At 40.0% G+C, this 19,057-nt stretch overlaps 1 protein-coding gene across 10 annotated transcripts in view; it reads left to right on the top strand.

Annotated features, from left to right (window-relative positions):
* The first annotated feature begins 998 nt into the window (after positions 1-998).
* The window catches only part of CABCOCO1 (ciliary associated calcium binding coiled-coil 1), a 64,320-nt gene continuing 46,261 nt past the window's right edge, over positions 999-19,057 (top strand). The window contains exons 1-4 of one of the 10 annotated variants that reach the window (XM_037905104.2): positions 999-1,238; positions 8,004-8,113; positions 12,414-12,583; positions 15,023-15,167. In XM_037905104.2, the coding sequence (XP_037761032.1) occupies positions 1,203-1,238; positions 8,004-8,113; positions 12,414-12,583; positions 15,023-15,167 (461 nt within the window). In that variant the 5' untranslated portion in view covers positions 999-1,202. Of the gene's footprint in view, positions 1,239-1,496; positions 1,685-2,801; positions 2,913-5,287; positions 5,361-8,003; positions 8,118-12,413; positions 12,584-15,022; positions 15,168-19,057 lie in introns of those variants that run through there. The other 9 variants (XM_043550921.1, XM_043550926.1, XM_043550925.1 and 6 more) reach the window with 9 other exon arrangements.

Below are 19,057 nucleotides of genomic sequence, written 5' to 3' on the forward strand. Positions count from 1 at the left end.
CTGTGGGGGGGTCACGCAGGGGATGGGTGCTGTGGAGGTGGGGGGGTCACGCAGAGGATGGGTGCTGTGGAGGTGGGGGGGGTCGCGCAGGGGATGGGTGCTGTGGCGGTGGGGGGGTCACGCAGGGGATGGGTGCTGTGGGGAGGTCATGCAGGGGATGGGTGCTATGGCGGTGGGGAGGTCACGCAGGGGATGGGAGCTGTGGGGAGGTCACGCAGGGGATGGGTGCTGTGACGGTGGGGGGGGTCGCGCAGGGGATGGGTGTTATGGGGGGGTCGCGCAGGGGATGGGTGCTGTGGCGGTGGGGGGGTCACGCAGGGGATGGGTGCTGTGGGGGTTGGGGGATCACGCTGTGGAGGTGGGGTCACGCAGGGGATGGGAGCTGTGGGGGTGGGGGTCACGCAGGCGATGGGAGCTGTGGAGGTGTCACGCAGGGGATGGGTGCTGTGGGGGGGTCACGCAGGGGATGGGTGCTGTGGCTGTGGGGGGGTCACGCAGGGGATGGGTGCTGTGGCTGTGGGGGGGTCACGCAGGGGATGGGTGCTGTGGAGGTGGGGGGGTCACGCAGAGGATGGGTGCTGTGGAGGTGGGGGGGGTCGCGCAGGGGATGGGTGCTGTGGCGGTGGGGGGGTCACGCAGGGGATGGGTGCTGTGGGGAGGTCATGCAGGGGATGGGTGCTATGGCGGTGGGGAGGTCACGCAGGGGATGGGAGCTGTGGGGAGGTCACGCAGGGGATGGGTGCTGTGACGGTGGGGGGGGTCGCGCAGGGGATGGGTGTTATGGGGGGGTCGCGCAGGGGATGGGTGCTGTGGCGGTGGGGGGGTCACGCAGGGGATGGGTGCTGTGGGGGTTGGGGGATCACGCTGTGGAGGTGGGGTCACGCAGGGGATGGGAGCTGTGGGGGTGGGGGTCACGCAGGCGATGGGAGCTGTGGAGGTGTCACGCAGGGGATGGGTGCTGTGGGGGGGTCACGCAGGGGATGGGTGCTGTGGCTGTGGGGGGGTCACGCAGGGGATGGGTGCTGTGGCGGTGGGGGGGTCACGCAGGGGATGGGTGCTGTGGGGATCACAGAGGGGTGCCAGGGCGAATCGCGCTCCCGGGAAGCGCCACGCGCGGCCGCTGCTCTCCCGGCCGCTGCCCCTGCGCTAACGTCGCCCCCGGCGCCTCCCAGGGCAACGCAGAGACGCGCGGCCCGCCCGGCATGGCGGCCAAGGCGAAGGGGCAGGAGAACAGGCAGGTACCGGCTCCGCTCCCCGTCCCTTAGCGAGTGTCCGCAGCCCCCAGCCCCCGCCGCCGGCCCCGGGGCCCCCGCTCGAGGGCGGCGCGTGGCGGGGCGAGGGCTGCCCCCGTTACCCCGCCTGGAGGCAGCGCCTGTGGGCCGGGGCGGGGGCGTCACGGCAGCCTCCAGTTCCCCGGCACCAGCTCCGCGGGGCTGCCCCCCGCGCCGGCTCCCCGGGCGGGTTTGCCGCGGCAAGTCTGCCGAGGTGCAGAGAGCCCCGCGCGCTGGGTGCCAGAGCTGGGGGCGGTCCCAGGCTTGGGTCTGACCCTGAATGTGCAAGGCCTTAGCCCCGCGTTCAGGGAGAAGGGAAGGGGTGCAGCCAGGCCTTGCTAGCTCAGCTGCCTCCTGCCTGTGAGGAGCTTGCCCCGGGTGTTCTTTGCAGGAGGCAGGACTCGTGTTATGAGGTTGGCCAGCAGTGCTCACTCCTTTTGTTTAATAATCTGTTGGCAAGTCACATCCTGTTTATTTAAACCTTTGAGATGTTACTAGTTCTCCAGTTAGCTGTACAAAAGGGAAAAAGAAGAGTGTATGCATTAAAAATGTTGGTGAAAATGAAATGAAAGTTTTATGCATGGTATAGGCTTGTAATATTTACAATAAAGAGAGTTTAAGAAGAACACACACACACATACACAAGGTGGGAAATTCCCATACCAAAAACTTTTCTAAAACCAGTTGAGGTTGCTAACTGACAACTCTTTTAATTTGCCGATTGTCTCATTAAAAGCGAGGAAATGACTAGCTAAGGTTATCAACGTTAAGGATGTGCTGTGGTAAAGTAACTTTACTTCATACTTAATATGAACTAATTATTCCTTCTGTGTGGACTGTAAAATTTATAATGTCCTTAACTATAGTTGCTTTTAAGTGCTTGTGAATTTGTAAATTATGTGATAGGTAAGTCTATTGTTGTTTCTCAGCACCTTTCATTGGTTTTTAAATGAAGTTTTTGTGATATGTGTTTACTGTAGTTGAAATATGCTGTGTCCTTTATAGACCCTTCTCAATATACAGATTTTTCTTGGTTTATTCATGCTGAGAGAGCATCTTAATTTTTAAAATTTCATTGTTGGTCTGAGGGAAATGCATGCAGTTTTAGTTTGTGATATGAACAGTATGGGAACAAGATTAGATTTATCACAGATGATATTATATTTTTGTCTCCATTGATTTATGTACCTAAAGCCTTCTAGGGAGTTTCACAAATCCTCACAAGATTGCTCCTGAATGCTCTTTTTTTCTGCACTAGATCTCAGATTTGGCTTATAGATGTGTGATTTCACAGGTAGACACACAACTCTCTATGGACTGCATTTCAGAGGAAGCTCAAGAGTACAAGTTATTCCTCTTTAGGTCGACGTTTGCTTAAGTTCAAACTTTCTACCTCCAAATCCATGTATTTCAGATGGTATCATGAGATAGTGTTATTTTGCTAATTCTGTCCATTCTGGGGGCTTATTTCACCCCAAATGCCTTAATGTGCAGATTCCATGCCCTTTGTAGAGCATTAGAAAATAAACCTGATCTTCATTTCAATCAGAGGTGCTGGTTTCAGAAGTTTAAATGCATGAATAAAGTCAAATTCCTCAAAATTGCAAAGTGGAGCAGACAGAAGATTTAGCCTATGGAAAGGTAAGTGCTGACAATACTTTATGATGTGTCAGCTTGACCTGTTTCACTGACAGGTTTCAGAGTGGTAGCTGTGTTAGTCTGTATCAGCAGAAAGAAGGAGGAGTACTTGTGGCACCTTAGAAACGAACAACTTTATTTGAGCGTAAGCTTTCGTGGGCTAAAGCCCACTGCATCAGATGCATTCAGTGGAAAATACAGTAGGAAGAGAGAGAGAGAACATTAAAAAATGGGGGTTGCCATACCAGCTCTTAACAAGACCAATCAATTAAGGTGGGCTATTATCAGCAGGAGAAAAAAAAACTTTTGTAGTGATAATCAGGATGGCCCATTTCAAACAGTTGACCAGAAGGTGTGAGTAACAGTAGGGGGAAAATTGGCATAAATTTGTTAGTCTCTAAGGTGCCACAAGTACTCCTTTTCTTTTCATGGGGAGATAGTTTTTAGTTAATGTAATGACGCATCCACTCCCAGTCTTTATTCAAGCCTAATGGACACAAATCAGACATCAAAGTATAACATTCAAAAACCAGTTGGAGAACACTTCAACCTCCTTGGACACTCAATTACAGACCTAAAAGTTGCAATTATTCAACAAAAAAACTTCAAAAACAGACTCCAACGAGAAACAGTAGAACTGGAATTAATCTGCAAACTGGACACCATTAAATTAGGCTTGAATTTAAAATGATACCTTGACATCTTTAGGCACTCAGACACTGTGGTGATGGGTTGATATACAAAACTCTAAGATTCTTTTTCTCTTTGATAGTGGGAATTTAAAAAGCCCATGTTGAAAGAAATCCTCATCTTCTGTAAAATGTATTACTAAATATTCTAGTGTTTTAGGAGAGATTTACATACTTTCCAAAATATTACTTTTATTTATATTAGTATCTGTAAACAGTTTGGTCGGGAAAACAGCAAAAAATTGGTATGATTCAATCAACTAAATTGTGGTTTGAAATAAGTATACTATACAGAAGAAGGCAACTTGTAGAAAATATATTGTATTTGAAATATATCACAGAGGTATTTTCTTTTTCTACAACTTTATAACAATTCCTATAAAGAGTTCAGAGTAAATTTATTCACATAGTCTATTTTTTGTTAGGTTTTATAATCTTTTACTCACATTTCTTAGTTCATTTAATGTATTTTAAATTAAGTTTATAGTGTGTACTATTGTCTCAAGAATTTGTTTGATTACGAACTTGGTGATGTCATGCATTCTGCATTAAGTTACATAAGTTTCAGGTTTTGGCTGAATCTAATGTTACTTGTTATGTGTGCTACATAATACAGGGTACAGTGTGCTATTATTTTTACTCTTTTTATCATCTGCAGGATCTCAAGACACAGTTTTGTTTTAGATTGATTAAACAGTCTTAATTGTTTGACCTTCTAAGAAACACGCAATTATATATTACTGTTTGCAGAAAACACAACATCTGAATCATAAATATCGCAACATACAATATAAACAGGGTCTTATTTCTTCATTTGGTATTTTTATTACTGAGATATCCTTCATTATTTTCAGAGCTGCAGATTGTCTAGTAATAGTAAAAGTTTAATTTCAGAACAAATATATGCTGATCCAAAATCTTCTTGAAATCTGAATTGTGGCATCTCAGAAAAATACAGTATTTTGTTATTAAAAGGACACAAGTGCTTCTGATATTTTCTGTTTTGTTGATTTCTACTTTTTATTGCTTTAAATATACACCAAACATATGAGAACAAACTTCCATTTCTTAGTTTATAGGCTTTGTGATTTGCATGTAACACATCTGTTTTTCTCTTTTGAATGGAATTGAAATTAACGTGGCTATTTTTGTTTTCTTCCTTATTTATGTGACAGCAAGAGAAGTACAGTGGTTAAAAATAGTGGCTGTTGATTTTAATTTTCCAGTGTTGGAGTGGACAATGGAGGCTCTCTTAAATTGTTATTTAAGAATTGTATCTTAATTGTTTCATGTAGACAGATTTTGGATTTAAAATATTTGATAGTTAATTTAATAATGAAATGCCTTATAAGGTAGTAATAAGTGGGCTGCAACCTTTTATATGACAGTTGTTTGGCCTCCATTTTGTCCACAGTCATAGCCCCCGCCGTTCTGTGGCACTGTTTTGGAGGAGGTGCTCAAGTTTCTACACGCTTGAGTTACTTGATTTGATCTGAGGTATTTGATGGGTCTGTTCATTTATTAGTGTATTTTTTTTAAAAGATATTCATGGGTGCCCAAAGCATTAGATGAGTACTTTATATTGTAGTTTCATATACATGTGAATAAATAAATATCTTTGAGAGGTACAAAGACTCTTACATTCATTTTTCTCTATCTCTTTTGAGGGACATAGTTCAGTTTTCTTCCAGGATATCATATCAGCAGTAATTTTCACAGATGTGCCTCATGGATACACGAGTCTGTCGAAAGACCCTCTCTGGTATTACTGGTAGTATACTTTTTTAAGCCACCATTAGCTTATTTGTTTTTCACTTAAGAGCTGGAGCTTTTCAATATCTGATGTTTAACCTTATGACTGTCCTGCAAACATTTTTCTTTGAAAAAAGAACAGGAGTACTTGTGGCACCTTAGAGACTAACAAATTTATTAGAGCATAAGCTTTCGTGAGCTACAGCTCACTTCATTGGATGCGTAGAATGGAACATATAGTAATATATATATATATATATATATACACACACACACACACACAGATAAGTTGGAAGTTACCTTACAAACTGTGAGAGGCTAATTAGTTAAGATGAGCTATTATCAGCAGGAGAGAAAAAACTTTTGTAGTGGTAATCAAGGTGTCCCATTTAGACAGTTGACAAGAGGGTGGAGCATCATCAAAGATTTACAACCTATCCTGAAAAATGATCCCTCACTCTCACAGATCTTGGGAGACAGACCAGTCCTCACTTACAGACAGCCCCCCAACCTGAAGCAAATACTCACCAGCAACCACATACCACACAACAAAAACACTAACCCAGGAACCTATCCTTGCAACAAAGCCTGATGCCAACTCTGTCCACATATTTATTCAAGTGACACCATCATAGGACCTAATCACATTAGCCACGCCATCAGGGGCTCATTCACCTGCACATTTACCAATGTGATATATGCCATCATGTGCCAGCAATGCCCCTCTGCCATGTACATTGGAAGCGGCGCAGGCCGAGGGACGTACTGGCCGCCTCTTCCGGCAGCTCCCATTGGCCTGGAGCAGCGAACCGCGGCCACTGGGAGCCGCGATCGGCCAAACCTGCAGACGCAGCCGGTAAACAAACTGGCCCGGCCCGTGAGGGGCTTTCCGTGCACAAGCAGCGGAACAAGTTTGGGAACCACTGGTATAACATTACTAACATAGGAGTAGTTTTTTCATAAAGATGCTTTATTACCATTACTTGTGTCAGAGGGAAGTTTTTATTTTCTTCATTACTTTCATGCTGTTGAACTGTCTTGAAACATTTTACTTTAGGTCAATATTGTTACCGTTGGAGACAGTATAAAATGAAAAGCTAAGAAGAATGAATATTATCAACTATAGTACATATGAAAATAGACTAATGCTTAACCAGCAAATATTAAGTGTGTCCAGTAGATCTTTGGTACTCATTGCTTCTTGCAGTCCTGTTTTTTGCAGCCATAATCAGCTGCCCAGTTACGCCATCTCCAAGGTTGTGGAAGTCATGCTACAACTCTGCAGTAGCAGAAGGGGTACTCTTCAGTGTGTCTTTCTCTGGCTATGAGTGGAATTAGCAGAGCACCAGTCCAAAATTGTACTCCCACCTTACCAGTACTCATACTGCCTTGAAGTGTGAATGTCAGTGATGCTGAAGCTGAGCCAACTTTGGAGGCCCTCTTCCATTTCTTTGTGTGTGTAACTGAGCACAAACCTTATTCCAGGAGCTTAATCCCGCCGCATTCAAGTAAATGAAAAAATCCTTATAGACTTCAGTGGTATTGAATCCTACGAGTATAAAAATGTATACAATTCATGATGTCTTAGTGCTACTAGCACTTTCTTTTGCTTCAGTACAGAAATATCCAAAAACTATTAGTAGATAAATATTCATTTTGCACAACAATTCCATTTTAAAACTTTGTAATGATATAGCTTCCATTTTATAGTGCTTTGAATCCTCACAGCAAGGTTGAATCACTGTTAGTGAAATGGGGCTGAACACAGTTTGACCTTGTCTAAGCTTGTGTATGAACTGTGTTCATCACAAGTTCATCTGCACCAATTGCTGCCATTCATTATCAGCAACAGGACATTTTAGTAGTGTAGACTAGCCAATAGATAAGTGTCAGACACTGACAGTGATTTCATAACTTTTCTTGACATCTTGTTTCATTACTTAACTAAACTATACTAATAACAAATTTTTATTTGCCTACTGATTGACTTTCTAAATTTTCCCACTGAAGTCAACTATATAATCCAGTCAAGTATTTCCCTTGACTTTAGAAGACCATTGCATTGTTAATTCATGTTCAGTTTATCATCCACTATCAACCACATATCCTGCTTTGTAATATTTCTGAATGAGTATTTCTTATACGCACCACAGGGGAACAATTATTCTCAGCATTATGAGTATACATTTTCTTCGGAAAAGTAGTTACATAATTTAGATCACAGTATACATTTTCTAGTTTTTTGTTGGTAGACTATTAGAAAATCATGTATTTATTTTTAATTGCACAGAATTAAATTGTCAAAAATGGGTTTAGTGGTTAACACGCCACTGAGATGAATAGGGAAAAGTCAAGCATTTGTTTTTCTCGGTACAGAGCAAACAGAATGGTAGAGCAGTTTCTGTCTTTTAAAAGTAAAAGTTCCCCTTTAGTTTAAGGTGGGTGAACAAGTTATTTTTCATGTATCCACCTAACTTCACCTCCATCCCTAAACACTGTTGCTGTCTTGTGTTGCTGGCAGAAAATTTCTCCTGCATTTCTATTTTGGTGTTGGATGAATTATCTTTGTATGAACGTTCTGTAAAGTTCTTTGAGAAAAAAGTGTTATGTAAATTAGATTATTTTTTAAATACAATCTACTGTTTTTGTGTAGGAAGAAGGCCAAGAACAAGATACTGTAGGTAGAGAGATTATGGCATGGACGTTTCTTTCTCTTCCCCAAATTAGTGCTTTGTCAGAACAAAATGTAGAAGGGGTTCAAAAGTAAGTAACAGTAATATATAACAGATATAGATAATGCTGGTGCTTGTGTCTTGGTGAAAGAGAACTTGTGTGATTTATCAGTTGACTGTTTTTGTTGAAGATACCAGGAGTGATAACTTTGATATTGATCATTTGGTGTGCTCTTGCCTTCATAAAAGACTTACGTTAAATCAAATTCTGGAGGTGGTGGAAAGTAGTGAACTTGCCACTACCTTGATCTTTCACTATGATACTAATTCATGACTTTGTTGAAATAAAAAATCTCATTTGCAAAAGAAATGAATAACACTAGTACTCTGTGCAGGACAATTATTTTAATATAGCTGGTTAAATTAACTCCACCAGCACTGCAATATTGATTTATATATGTGGGCAAATGGCATTTTTTGAAGACTTGTATGCTAAGTGAATGATGATTTAATCCAATTTTTGGGACACTTGTGGACAATGGCAGTAATGGGGTAAATAAGAAAATAATGTTGGTCTCAGAATGTACTCTTCTCCTATATTCTCTCCATCTTTTTATTTTTCTTTCTCCTTTGCTCACTTTCTTTGTATGGATATTGCAAGTTGATATGGTTTTGGATATTTGATGTTTTTAAATATATACAGGTGTGATTTGTTTCGAAAGTGCTCAGTGAGTTGGGCTAACTGCTCCCATTGTAGATAATGGTAAAGCTCCTATTGACTTCAATGTGAGTAGAGTAGGGCAAAATTGAGCACTTTAAACTGCCTCCTCCTGTGTCTTAGACCTCATTTTTAGGTTTCAGATTAATGTCTAAAGCTGAAAAAATAGAGGAGTTTGGATATAATAAAAACTGACCCTTAGGAAAGTGGCAAAAAGCTTCATATGAAGATATCTACGTTGTTAAGGATTTAGGACTCAAACTTTAGGCAGCCACAACTGAATGTGTTGGTCTTAAATTTCAGGGGTGACATTTTCAAAAGTGCCTATGTGACTGAGGCGCTCACGTCCCATTGAAAGTCACCTAGTAGTAAGTTCTTAGCAAGCTAAAGTCAATGGAACTTATGCTCTAACGTTACTTAGGTACTTTTGAAAATTCTGCCGTTAGTGGATAAATACAAATCTTTTAGGTAAGAGTAAAAAGATATGATTCATTACCTTGAAATACTCTTTCTCTTTGTTGTTAGGAAAAAGATCACTTATTGTTGACCTTGTGGGATTCCATAGAGAAATTGGAAAGACATTTTTCGCCATCTAATATTAAAAAGATTTTTTCCCCCATTTACTCTTTTACCCTGCACAATAGATCTCCTACTTGTGGCATTAGAGAATGAAACATTCACGTCAATTGAGACCAAATTTCATTATCACCCTGTAACACAATTTCTTGTCAAAATCTCTCATCTAAGATTAGAAAGGAAAATACTGAGAGACCTTTGTGTTTCTCTTCATCTCAGCTGATATATATACACTTTCACAGATGGATCTTAAATTATGACATGTACTGCATTTGACTGAAAAGAGGATGCTTCAAGGGCATTTTAGGTAGCACAAACAATTTAGTACCAGTACTGAAACATCTGTCTCTCACCATAGGGCATCGTTTTTATATACTGTAAAGTTTCCTGGCCACTGTTGTGCTCGATGGATTATGTGTCTGATGTGTTATAGCAATTTCCTTGTTTTGTCTATTGATCTAAAGATTTTACGGCTGCCCACCACCATAGTACCTGAGCATCTTCCATGGAAAAAAATAGCAATAGTAATAATAGAAGATATATAAAGAATCTCATTGTGTCAATCACATACATTGCAGAATATTGAAAAAATGAATATCAGAAAACCCTAATTCCCTTGAAATAACGACTGTGAAAGCATAATGTTGGCAAAAGCTTATAAGACAGAGGATATGGACTGTTTCAAACTTTGGAAAGTTCACAGTTGGCCACACTCCACTTCCGTTTCAGTACATGACTCAGTGTTTTTAACCAACTTGTATATGTACAGCTGCACAAATTCATCATGTAGAACAGAGGTAATGCTTTAAACAAAACTTAATGAATTATGTTCTTTATATTGTTCACTAGTTTTGATTAATAAAACACATCTTTTTTTTTTTTTTGTATCCTTCAACAGTATAACTTTCTGGCTTTGTGAACACCGTGAACAGTTAGTTGCCTATTCGTAGGTCTGATAGTACTTTGTCTTTTTAGGAGGGGATAAGAAGCAGAGAAAAAAGATTCAGATTTTTTGGGAAGTAAAAACAATTATCACAGTTGGCACCTTTATTGGCCATCTTAACTGGCCAAGGACCGAGAGAACATGGAATCTAAACTATTTTCTCTAAAACACAGTTGAGGTATATTGGCGGAATTGCAAACTGAAGTCCCCAGCCCTGTCCCTCTCTAATCCATTACATTAATGTAGAAAAATAAAAAAGGATAGTACTAATTCTGAACACAATAGGCATAAATGAATATGGTCAAAAAAAAGCATGGCTTTTCTAAGGAGAAATTTCTCCTTTCTAAACTTGGTTATTTAAAAAAAAATAAATATTGAGACTTTTTCAAAAGCACCTAAGTGACTTGACTTTCAAGGAGACTTAGGCCCCTAAGTGCCCAAATCACTTTTGAAAATGAAACTTATGCTACGAAATTACTTAGGCACTTTTGATAATTTTACCCAATATTATTTAGTTGAATTTTCAGATATAATGTAAGGTTTGTTCTTAAGGGAACATTAAAGAACATGAATAGCCTGAGATAAAGAGCAAAGTCTTATTATCAATTAAAAACTTGTGTAGCTGTGAGAAATAAAGAGTCGTAATGAGAGAGATAAAGAGTAAGGAGTTCCCCAGGAATCAATAATAGGCTGACTGAGGAAGTGTACGCTGAGTTGGTGAAGGTTGCGTATAGCACTATGCAGTTGATTAGTAAAGATTTGGAGAATTGTGACAAACTCCAGATGGATTTAAACATGTTGAATATTAGACAACTTCATTGCAGATAACGCTAAATTTTGAAAAAATGTAAGCATGGGTGAAGAAATTTTATGGTGATGAATTTGCAGGAACCACTGAGAAAAGAGACTTAAGAGGAGTAACGATGCCTACTCAGTACAGCTGCAGTTAAAAGGCAAATAGGATGATTGGTTATATTAAACATAACAAGAAAAAGAATTCTGAAAATGACATTATATTGACAAAAAATACAGCCTAGAAAGTTTTCTCTGTTCTGTGTCATCTGATGGGTCGTAGGGGCTGTTGCAGTCAAGGGGGGGGCCCTAGGAGCATAGCTTCATTAAAATTGCATTGTCAGGACATGGCAGGGGTCAGTATTTAGGGTATGGGCCTGTGCATGAATGGCTGTAGCTTACTGCAGATATCCTAGGAAATATTGCAACAATAAATGCTGGTATGAGAATTTTGCCATTTGATGCTGAAATTGCACAAGAATGACTTGTGGGATTTTGTCACCATCCATTCTGAGCCTAAACCCTAGCCTTGATTTGGCCTCAAACCCAAATCTTTAGCCTAAACCTAATTTACATCTTAACGCTGCATACCTGACCCATTTGTGTTTGAGTGTTCCAGACAGATTTCTTAGTACAACATAGTAAAATCAATTATCGTCACCAGTGAGTATTATGTTCATTATTATTATTATTATAAAGGCAGGTGTCACGTTATCATGCTGTTTGAGTCATAGTGTTGTGACAGCAACCTCAACTTTGCTCCCAGATGGAGCTGCAGCTAGGACCTTTTTGTAGAAAGTGGAGTTGCAATGAAGCTTACTTTTATAAGTGTATGTGGAGACAGGGTTCACAGTATTTTTCCTTTCTAGTCTCATTTCACCCTAAAACTTCCCAAGAAAATAAAAGCTGATTTTCTCTTGGATTTTCAGCTTCATCTCACTCAATAATTTGTGAATTTTAGATCTCCTTTATATCCGTTACATGTTTGTTACATAGAAGACTTTTGACTTTGTGGTTGCACATCTTACCCGAAAGATACAAGAAGGGATACCTTTGATCAGTCAAAATGTGTCAAGTGCACCCACTGATATACAGATGAAGTCATCATACTATTTTTTCTTCATAACTTACACTTAAATGTAGTATCATCATAACTCGTATTTTAATATACCTAAACAGTGCTTGAGGAAACATGAAGAATTGGGTTCATGTTGCTAATTACTGATTTGTCCTGTGAACAGTATTAATGTATTAAATGATATAGCTGAATCAGTTGCCTGGAATACACACATGATTGCAGGCAGACTAAATCAAACTTGTAGAACCTCTCACTTGATTTTATACTTCACCTTTCCACCACAGAAAACTGGAAGAGTTTCTCAATTTCAGACAAATTAAGACATCTTTGAAGGAAGCTGTTTTACTAGATTATTATGTGTCTGGATTTTGGTGGGCTAAAGAGATGGACTTCACTCATGTACAGCTCTCAGGATTCATGGCCATCTTAAACTTTCTGTTGGAGAACCTCAGCAGTAAGTATAATTCTTAAAATATTCACTTGAACAGAAACTTAGCATATTCTCTCAATTACTTGTTTTTAATGTAAGTAGTTAATATTTTAATTAGAAATAAATATTAAATTATTCATTTTCTCCCTGAGTATCAGCATGGTGTGTGCATTGTATTTTGGATATAACTCTTGGCTGCAGTTAAACTTTTATTCCTTCAGAAAAGAATAGGTGAATTTTAAAAAAATTAAACACATAACTTTTTACCGTATTATTACCTTGCAAAAGGTCCTTGAATAGAATTAGTTAGGAATTTTGCCAGAATGTACATATGCTTCATGGTTAGGAAAATAATTGTTAGGAATTCCAGTTGTCTTGCTGTAGAGTCTTCACTACACGAATACCTTAATATGGATTAACTGTACTAATGAAACTATTGAGAAGAATGGAAGCATATCAGAAATGAGTTTTCCTGGGTGTATCTGTGTTCGTGTATGTGTATATATAATATTATAGGCAGGACTGGTAGTGCTGGCTGTGGTTAGGTTTGCCTGACATTTCACATTATAAAACCGTATTTTCAGTTGCTTAAGATTTTGCCAAACTTTAACCATTTGGGCTGAAATTTTCCGTGCCAGGTGTCTGCCTCAGGCTGAATTTTTTTTGGAAAATTTCAGCTAAAACGCTTCCGCTATTTCAATGAGAGTGTGGAAGAATACATTGTTTTGCCCATGTTAAAATACCCTGGTGACCTTTTTTTTTTTTTTCTCTTTTAAGCATCTCATGCTTTGGAGCAGGGACTTGAAATTTGGGAGGAGGGTGACCTGTGTATCAGGGATGTGTCTTTCTCTGTCCTTGTGAAAATCTGCCCAAATTTGGTGAAGTTATAAGCTTTTGGGGGAAAAAATCACTATTTACATATGCTCAGTAGATATTTTTTTTTTTTAGATTTTAGCAGCTAACTCACTGAAGATTTTGTCTCTACTGAGCATGCTCCATCCTGGGGCTGAGCAGAACTTTCCCTGCAGGTGCTGTTCTGCTACGAGCTATGCCGGGTTCAGACATCTTGTCTGAGAACAAGGGAGTCTGTCTCCTGTGATCTCAGTATTCCTACCCCCCAGCCCCCCTTGAATGAGCATGGAGAAGAAAGCTGCCTTTTCATATGCAATGGGGACATGAGCTGGACCTGGGAGAGAAGATTGGGATTGGGAAACTGGAACTGGAAACTGGTTGGAGGGGTAAGGGAACTAGAACTGGAAGTTGGGGTGGAGGGTGAGATTGAGACTGGTTAGCCAGGAGACAGGTATTGGAAGCTAGTGGGAAGACTGGGACTCACTGTGCAAGGAGACTGGGACTGAGAACCAGTGTGGGGAGGTGGGAGGAGAGAACTGTAACTGATAGGACAAAGAGACTGGGGCAAAGAGGTGAGTGGGGAGGTGAACTCTAAGACAGAATGAGAAGCTGGAGGAGAGAGATTGGCATGTGGGTTTAAGTTTAAGCGTGTGCTGAATTCCTGTTGAAGTCAGTGAGCACTTCGGCATGTCTTTAATGTTCATCTTGTGCTAAAATGGTTTGCTGCATGTGGTTGGACTTAAGCAAGTGCTTAAAGTTAAGCACGTGCATAAATAAATGCTGAAACAGGGTCTGAGGCAGCATAAGTAATACTACTTTGGATTAGTCATCTGTTAGTTGTGCCTCAGTTGGAAGAGTGCTAATTCAAAGAAGGGCTAGTCTCAGACTGCAGTCTAGCTTGAAGATTGAAGGCTGTAGAAAATACAGCCGTGGACAGCATTTGGTGCCCAGATTTGATTCCTTCAGATCCCTGAGCACCTTCAACTGCTACTGAAGTCAGTAGGAGTTTATGGTGCCTAGCACCTCGCAGGAGTGCGCAGGGCCTCCAGTTCCCTTCCAGGTGTGACTTCTGTCCCTTCTTCATGTGTTGCTCTAACCCCGCAACCTCACTCCTTTTTTGCTTTAATTCTAGGGGACTCCCCATTTGTTGGCATTCCCAATTCTATTATTCAGGCTTCCCACTTCCTGTGGCTTCTTTCCTGTTCACACCCTATTTTGTGTATCTAAGATTACTCTCCTCTCTTCCCACCATGGTTATTCTTTGATACCTCTGTGTTCAGCATCTGAAATAGAATCTGTCCCTGATTCTCTGTTCATGTAATTATGATGACAATATCTGAGTAAATAAGCTATCAACTAAGTAGTTTGTGTGTCATCTACTTTTGTCCCTACAGGACAAAGTGACCATCGATGGTGTTGTGAGGGAATGTTAAGACTACTGTTTTTTTTTAAGAATAATGGAAATAAGCAATAAAATTTGTCCAATTTTTAAAAAAATATTCTACATGGCCTCAAATGGAACTTTTCAAACATTAAAAAAGTCTCTCAGTACTGTGCCAAGAAAACATCTGTCACATCTATGTTTAGTTTTTTTTCTGGATTGAATTGCAGCCAAACACATGACGCTTGAAGACAACATAAAAGAGCTTGGGAGAGCAATGGCTGGAATAGGGGAGTCTCATTCAGAAAAAAGTGGTGGCTTGGATTTCTTCAGTGTTGATCAAGCCAAGGCTATAATCAATTACTTGAAGATCAGGTATTCTTTTTTTCCAATATCAGTTATGTTTATATTCTAATAATTCAGCACTGTAAAGTATCTGCCAATAAAATGAGAGAGTTATTTAGTTTAACATGATCAGACTTTGCCAGGAACTCCTGAACATTACACTAACACCCCCTCCTCCCCCGCCCCGAAAAAAACAACAACCCAACAACCCAAAACCATTTACTTAAATAACAAGGCTCTGGCCTCAAATGATACAACCCAATGACTTCAAAGTTTAGGCTAACACTCTATCCTATTTCATGGTCTTGATGGTGAAGATTCTCTATTCTTCAACTGGGCAACAGCAAGTTATTCCTCCCCCCGTTTTTTTGTTTTTTTTTTTTTGTGGTGAGGAATGGAGAGAGGAGGGAAAGGGTAGAGCATTATCTTAATGATTCAGTTATAAATGGCATAGTTTTAGGCCTTAGTCCAGCAAAGCACTAGATCATGTATGTAACTTCAAACCAGTGAGTAGTCCGATTGATTTCAGTGGGATTACTCACATGGTTAAAGTTATGTACTTAAGTACTCTACTGGCTCAAGGCCATAATGAATAAATACTAATCATGAACATTATTTGAGAGACAAGGTGGGTGAGGTAATATCTTTTATTGGAGCAACTTCTGTTGGTGAAAGATAAGCTTTGAGCTACAAAGAGCTCTTCTTCAGGTGACTTTCATCTGTCAGGTCTTAAGAAGAGCTTTGTGTAACTTGAAAGCTTCTCTATTTCACCAGCAGAAGTTTGTCCAATACAAAATATTGCCTCACCCATCTTGTCTCTCAATATCCTGGGACCAGCACGACTATAACAATACTGCAAACATGACAATTATTTGAATTTTGAACACAGATTACGTTCAAAGCCAATTTGGGATGGTCTCATGAATGGAATAGGAAATCCATGTTTTATGTACAACGCTGTTCTAAAAATCATTAGTGTGTTGCTTTTACTAGGCAGCCTGTACCACAGTACAAAAGAGGTCCATCACCAGCTTGCAAACTACTGCTGTTGTAAGCGCAAAAAGAGATGTGGCTGCAAACAAGCAGCAGTATGTATTTTTTAAATGTAACAAATGTAAGGCTGGATAGTGGCTCATCCTGCATACCAGTGCAAGGGAGTAAGGGGATGTAAGACACTCTTTACCCCAGTATACCATGCCATTTGTTTCCATCACATGGCAGGTGGCATGCTTCACAGAGCCACTGTATCCCTTGCTTTTGCAGGTGGGCAAAAAGGGATGAGAGGTAGTGAAGAATAATACCTCCAGCACATTGAGGAGCATACACCGTACTAGGTATACACCTGTGCAGCACACTCTGTCTTGAGCAGTGGGGAGATGAGGTGGAAATCCACTGAAAATCTCACTCCCAGAGTGCTCGAGGCACAGTGCAAAAATGAACTGCCCCTTGCTTTGGGCTAGATCAAAATGTCAAGATCTAGCCCTAAAGTAAAAGTTGTCATGGTATTTATGAATGTCATCTTAACTTTTTGTCTTTTTTTCCTTCTAAAACTTTCATATGTTTTTATGGAACAAAGGTTCTTTCATTGAAAGACCACAGTGCTCTTGGGTAACTATGTATTTAGACTGATCAGGTCCATGTAGTTTGTAGTGTTTTGACCTATGAGACCATAAACCTAGTCTTACTTCTATTGAAATCTTAACTTCAGTGGGTGTAGGATCAGGCCCTATAACTTTCCCAGTGGAATGTTAATCCGGCTAACAACTAATCTGGGTGTTAATCAAGGGTGTGCATGAATATTAAAAATCCTTCCCAAATTGCTGAGCAAAATATATATATACATACACTAAAGTACACCATATATAAAAGCCATTATTTCAGCCGCTTACATATTTTTAATAAATAAAAAATAAATTGGTATATTTAAGCTTTGAAGTCATTTTCAAATTATACAAATATAAAAATAACTAATTTTTGTTACATTTTTAATTAATGTATTTTCCCATCTTTCTTTTACTTGTTTAAATGATAGGTCTGTCGCTCTTAAATTGAATATGCTATGTTTCAGTTCAGATCAAATTTTTACAGTTGAGTTATGAACCCCTGAGATGTATAAAGGAAATAGGAATGAATGCTTAACTATATTGGCACAAACTGTTCAGCAGCTTTCAGGTTTAGTGAAAGATGACAGTTATCCTCTTTTTTGTTTTGTTTCCCTTCGCAAATACACATCAACTTATCTTTTGCCAGTTTCTTTCAGGAAACAGTTGATCTAGGAAAATGTCAGTCTTAATCACCTTCACTTGCTTACATGACATCATAAAAGGTCCGATCCTTTAAATAGTAACAAGAGTAAAATTAATCATGTGTGCAATTGTTAGTAGCATTGGTCACCAAAAAAATCACCATCGGTAACAACAGAAACAAAGAGCAAGCACATTAAATTTATATATCCTGGAAGAAAGAGAATTTTTGTCCTTAACATAGGATTATGGGTACTAGGTTAAAAATAGTTCCATTAAAGAATGAATTCAGAACTTCCAAAATCATCATCATCATGAATAAGTAAAATGTCATATACATAAGACACAATCCACTACAATATACCATGAAATATTTTGTGGATATAAAGAGAGGATTTGATTGTTCAGCACTGTCAGTCTGGCTCCTTTCTGGGCCTTTTCAGTAAATACATAAAATGGTCTAAAACTAATGGCTAATAAGACAAACAAGGTATTTGACTTATTAGTAACATGTCTTTTGGCATTTACAAATGACCCACACTAAAATGTTACCAAAAATGGCAAAGGAGGTTGGGAGGGTCAGAGTCATCTGAAGGTCAAAATTACCTAAATTAGTTCCAGATAAATTATGAAGCCTGTGTAAACACAGGCTTATATCTCACTACCAGGACATGGCAGGAATCAGAGCTGAAGTATTGCAGACAAAATGTACTGTAAATGGAATGGCAGATACTGTAGAACAAATTAGTTGTCTGTGTAATCTGTGTCTGGTGAAGAAAATTTGGAGTTTGACGCAGCTGAATATCTTGTTTTGTTTTGTAATCTCAGTTTGTTTTGTCAACAAATTAAATTGAGTGGCTGAAATAGTTACATTCTGCAGTTACATTTTGTGGAGCCTGCTCAGTAAATACATTTAAGTTGCCACCATAAAGTTGCCCACAGAACTTGAGAATTCATCTACTTACATGCATAAAATTGTTTGCGCACACATAAACATACATTTGAAAGTTGTGCAAATGCATTCGGGCAAGTCTGTAGGAAAATTATTATTATTATCCAAAAGGCACAGGCAAAACCACCTCTGTGCCCTCCTGATTCTGGGCAGTTCCCAGGTCTGGAGAGGCCACCAGCATAACTGGGACTGCCTTGGGATCTTGTCTAATTACAGCAGCTGATCTGGACTGCTCTATGGGCTGTAGCACTGCTTAGAATCATAGAACCATAGAATATCGGGGTTGGAAGGGACCTCAGGAGGTCATCTAGTCCAACCCCCTGCTCAAAGCAGGACCAGTCCCCAACTAAATCATCCCAGCCAGGGCTTTGTCAAGTCGGGCCTTAAAAACCTCAAAGGAAGGAGATTCCACCACCTCCCTAGGTAATGTATTCCAGTGCTTCACCACCTTCCTTGTGAAAAAGATTTTCCTAATATGCAACCTAAACCTCACCCACTGCAACTTGAGACCATTACTCCTTGTTCTGTCATCTGCTACCACTGAGAACAGTCTAGATCCATCCTCTTTGGAACCCCCTTTCAGGTAGTTGAAAGCAGCTATCAAATCCCCCTTCATTCTTCTCTTGTGACCCTCAGTGCTATGGCTTCACCCCTGACCTTCCCGTATGCCTGAACTCATGAGTGGGTCCTGGGGAAGCAACTTTTATGGCTGGCTGTCTTGCTCG

The sequence above is a fragment of the Chelonia mydas genome, chromosome 7, assembly GCF_015237465.2.
Source record: "Chelonia mydas isolate rCheMyd1 chromosome 7, rCheMyd1.pri.v2, whole genome shotgun sequence".
Taxonomy (NCBI): Eukaryota; Metazoa; Chordata; order Testudines; family Cheloniidae; genus Chelonia; species Chelonia mydas.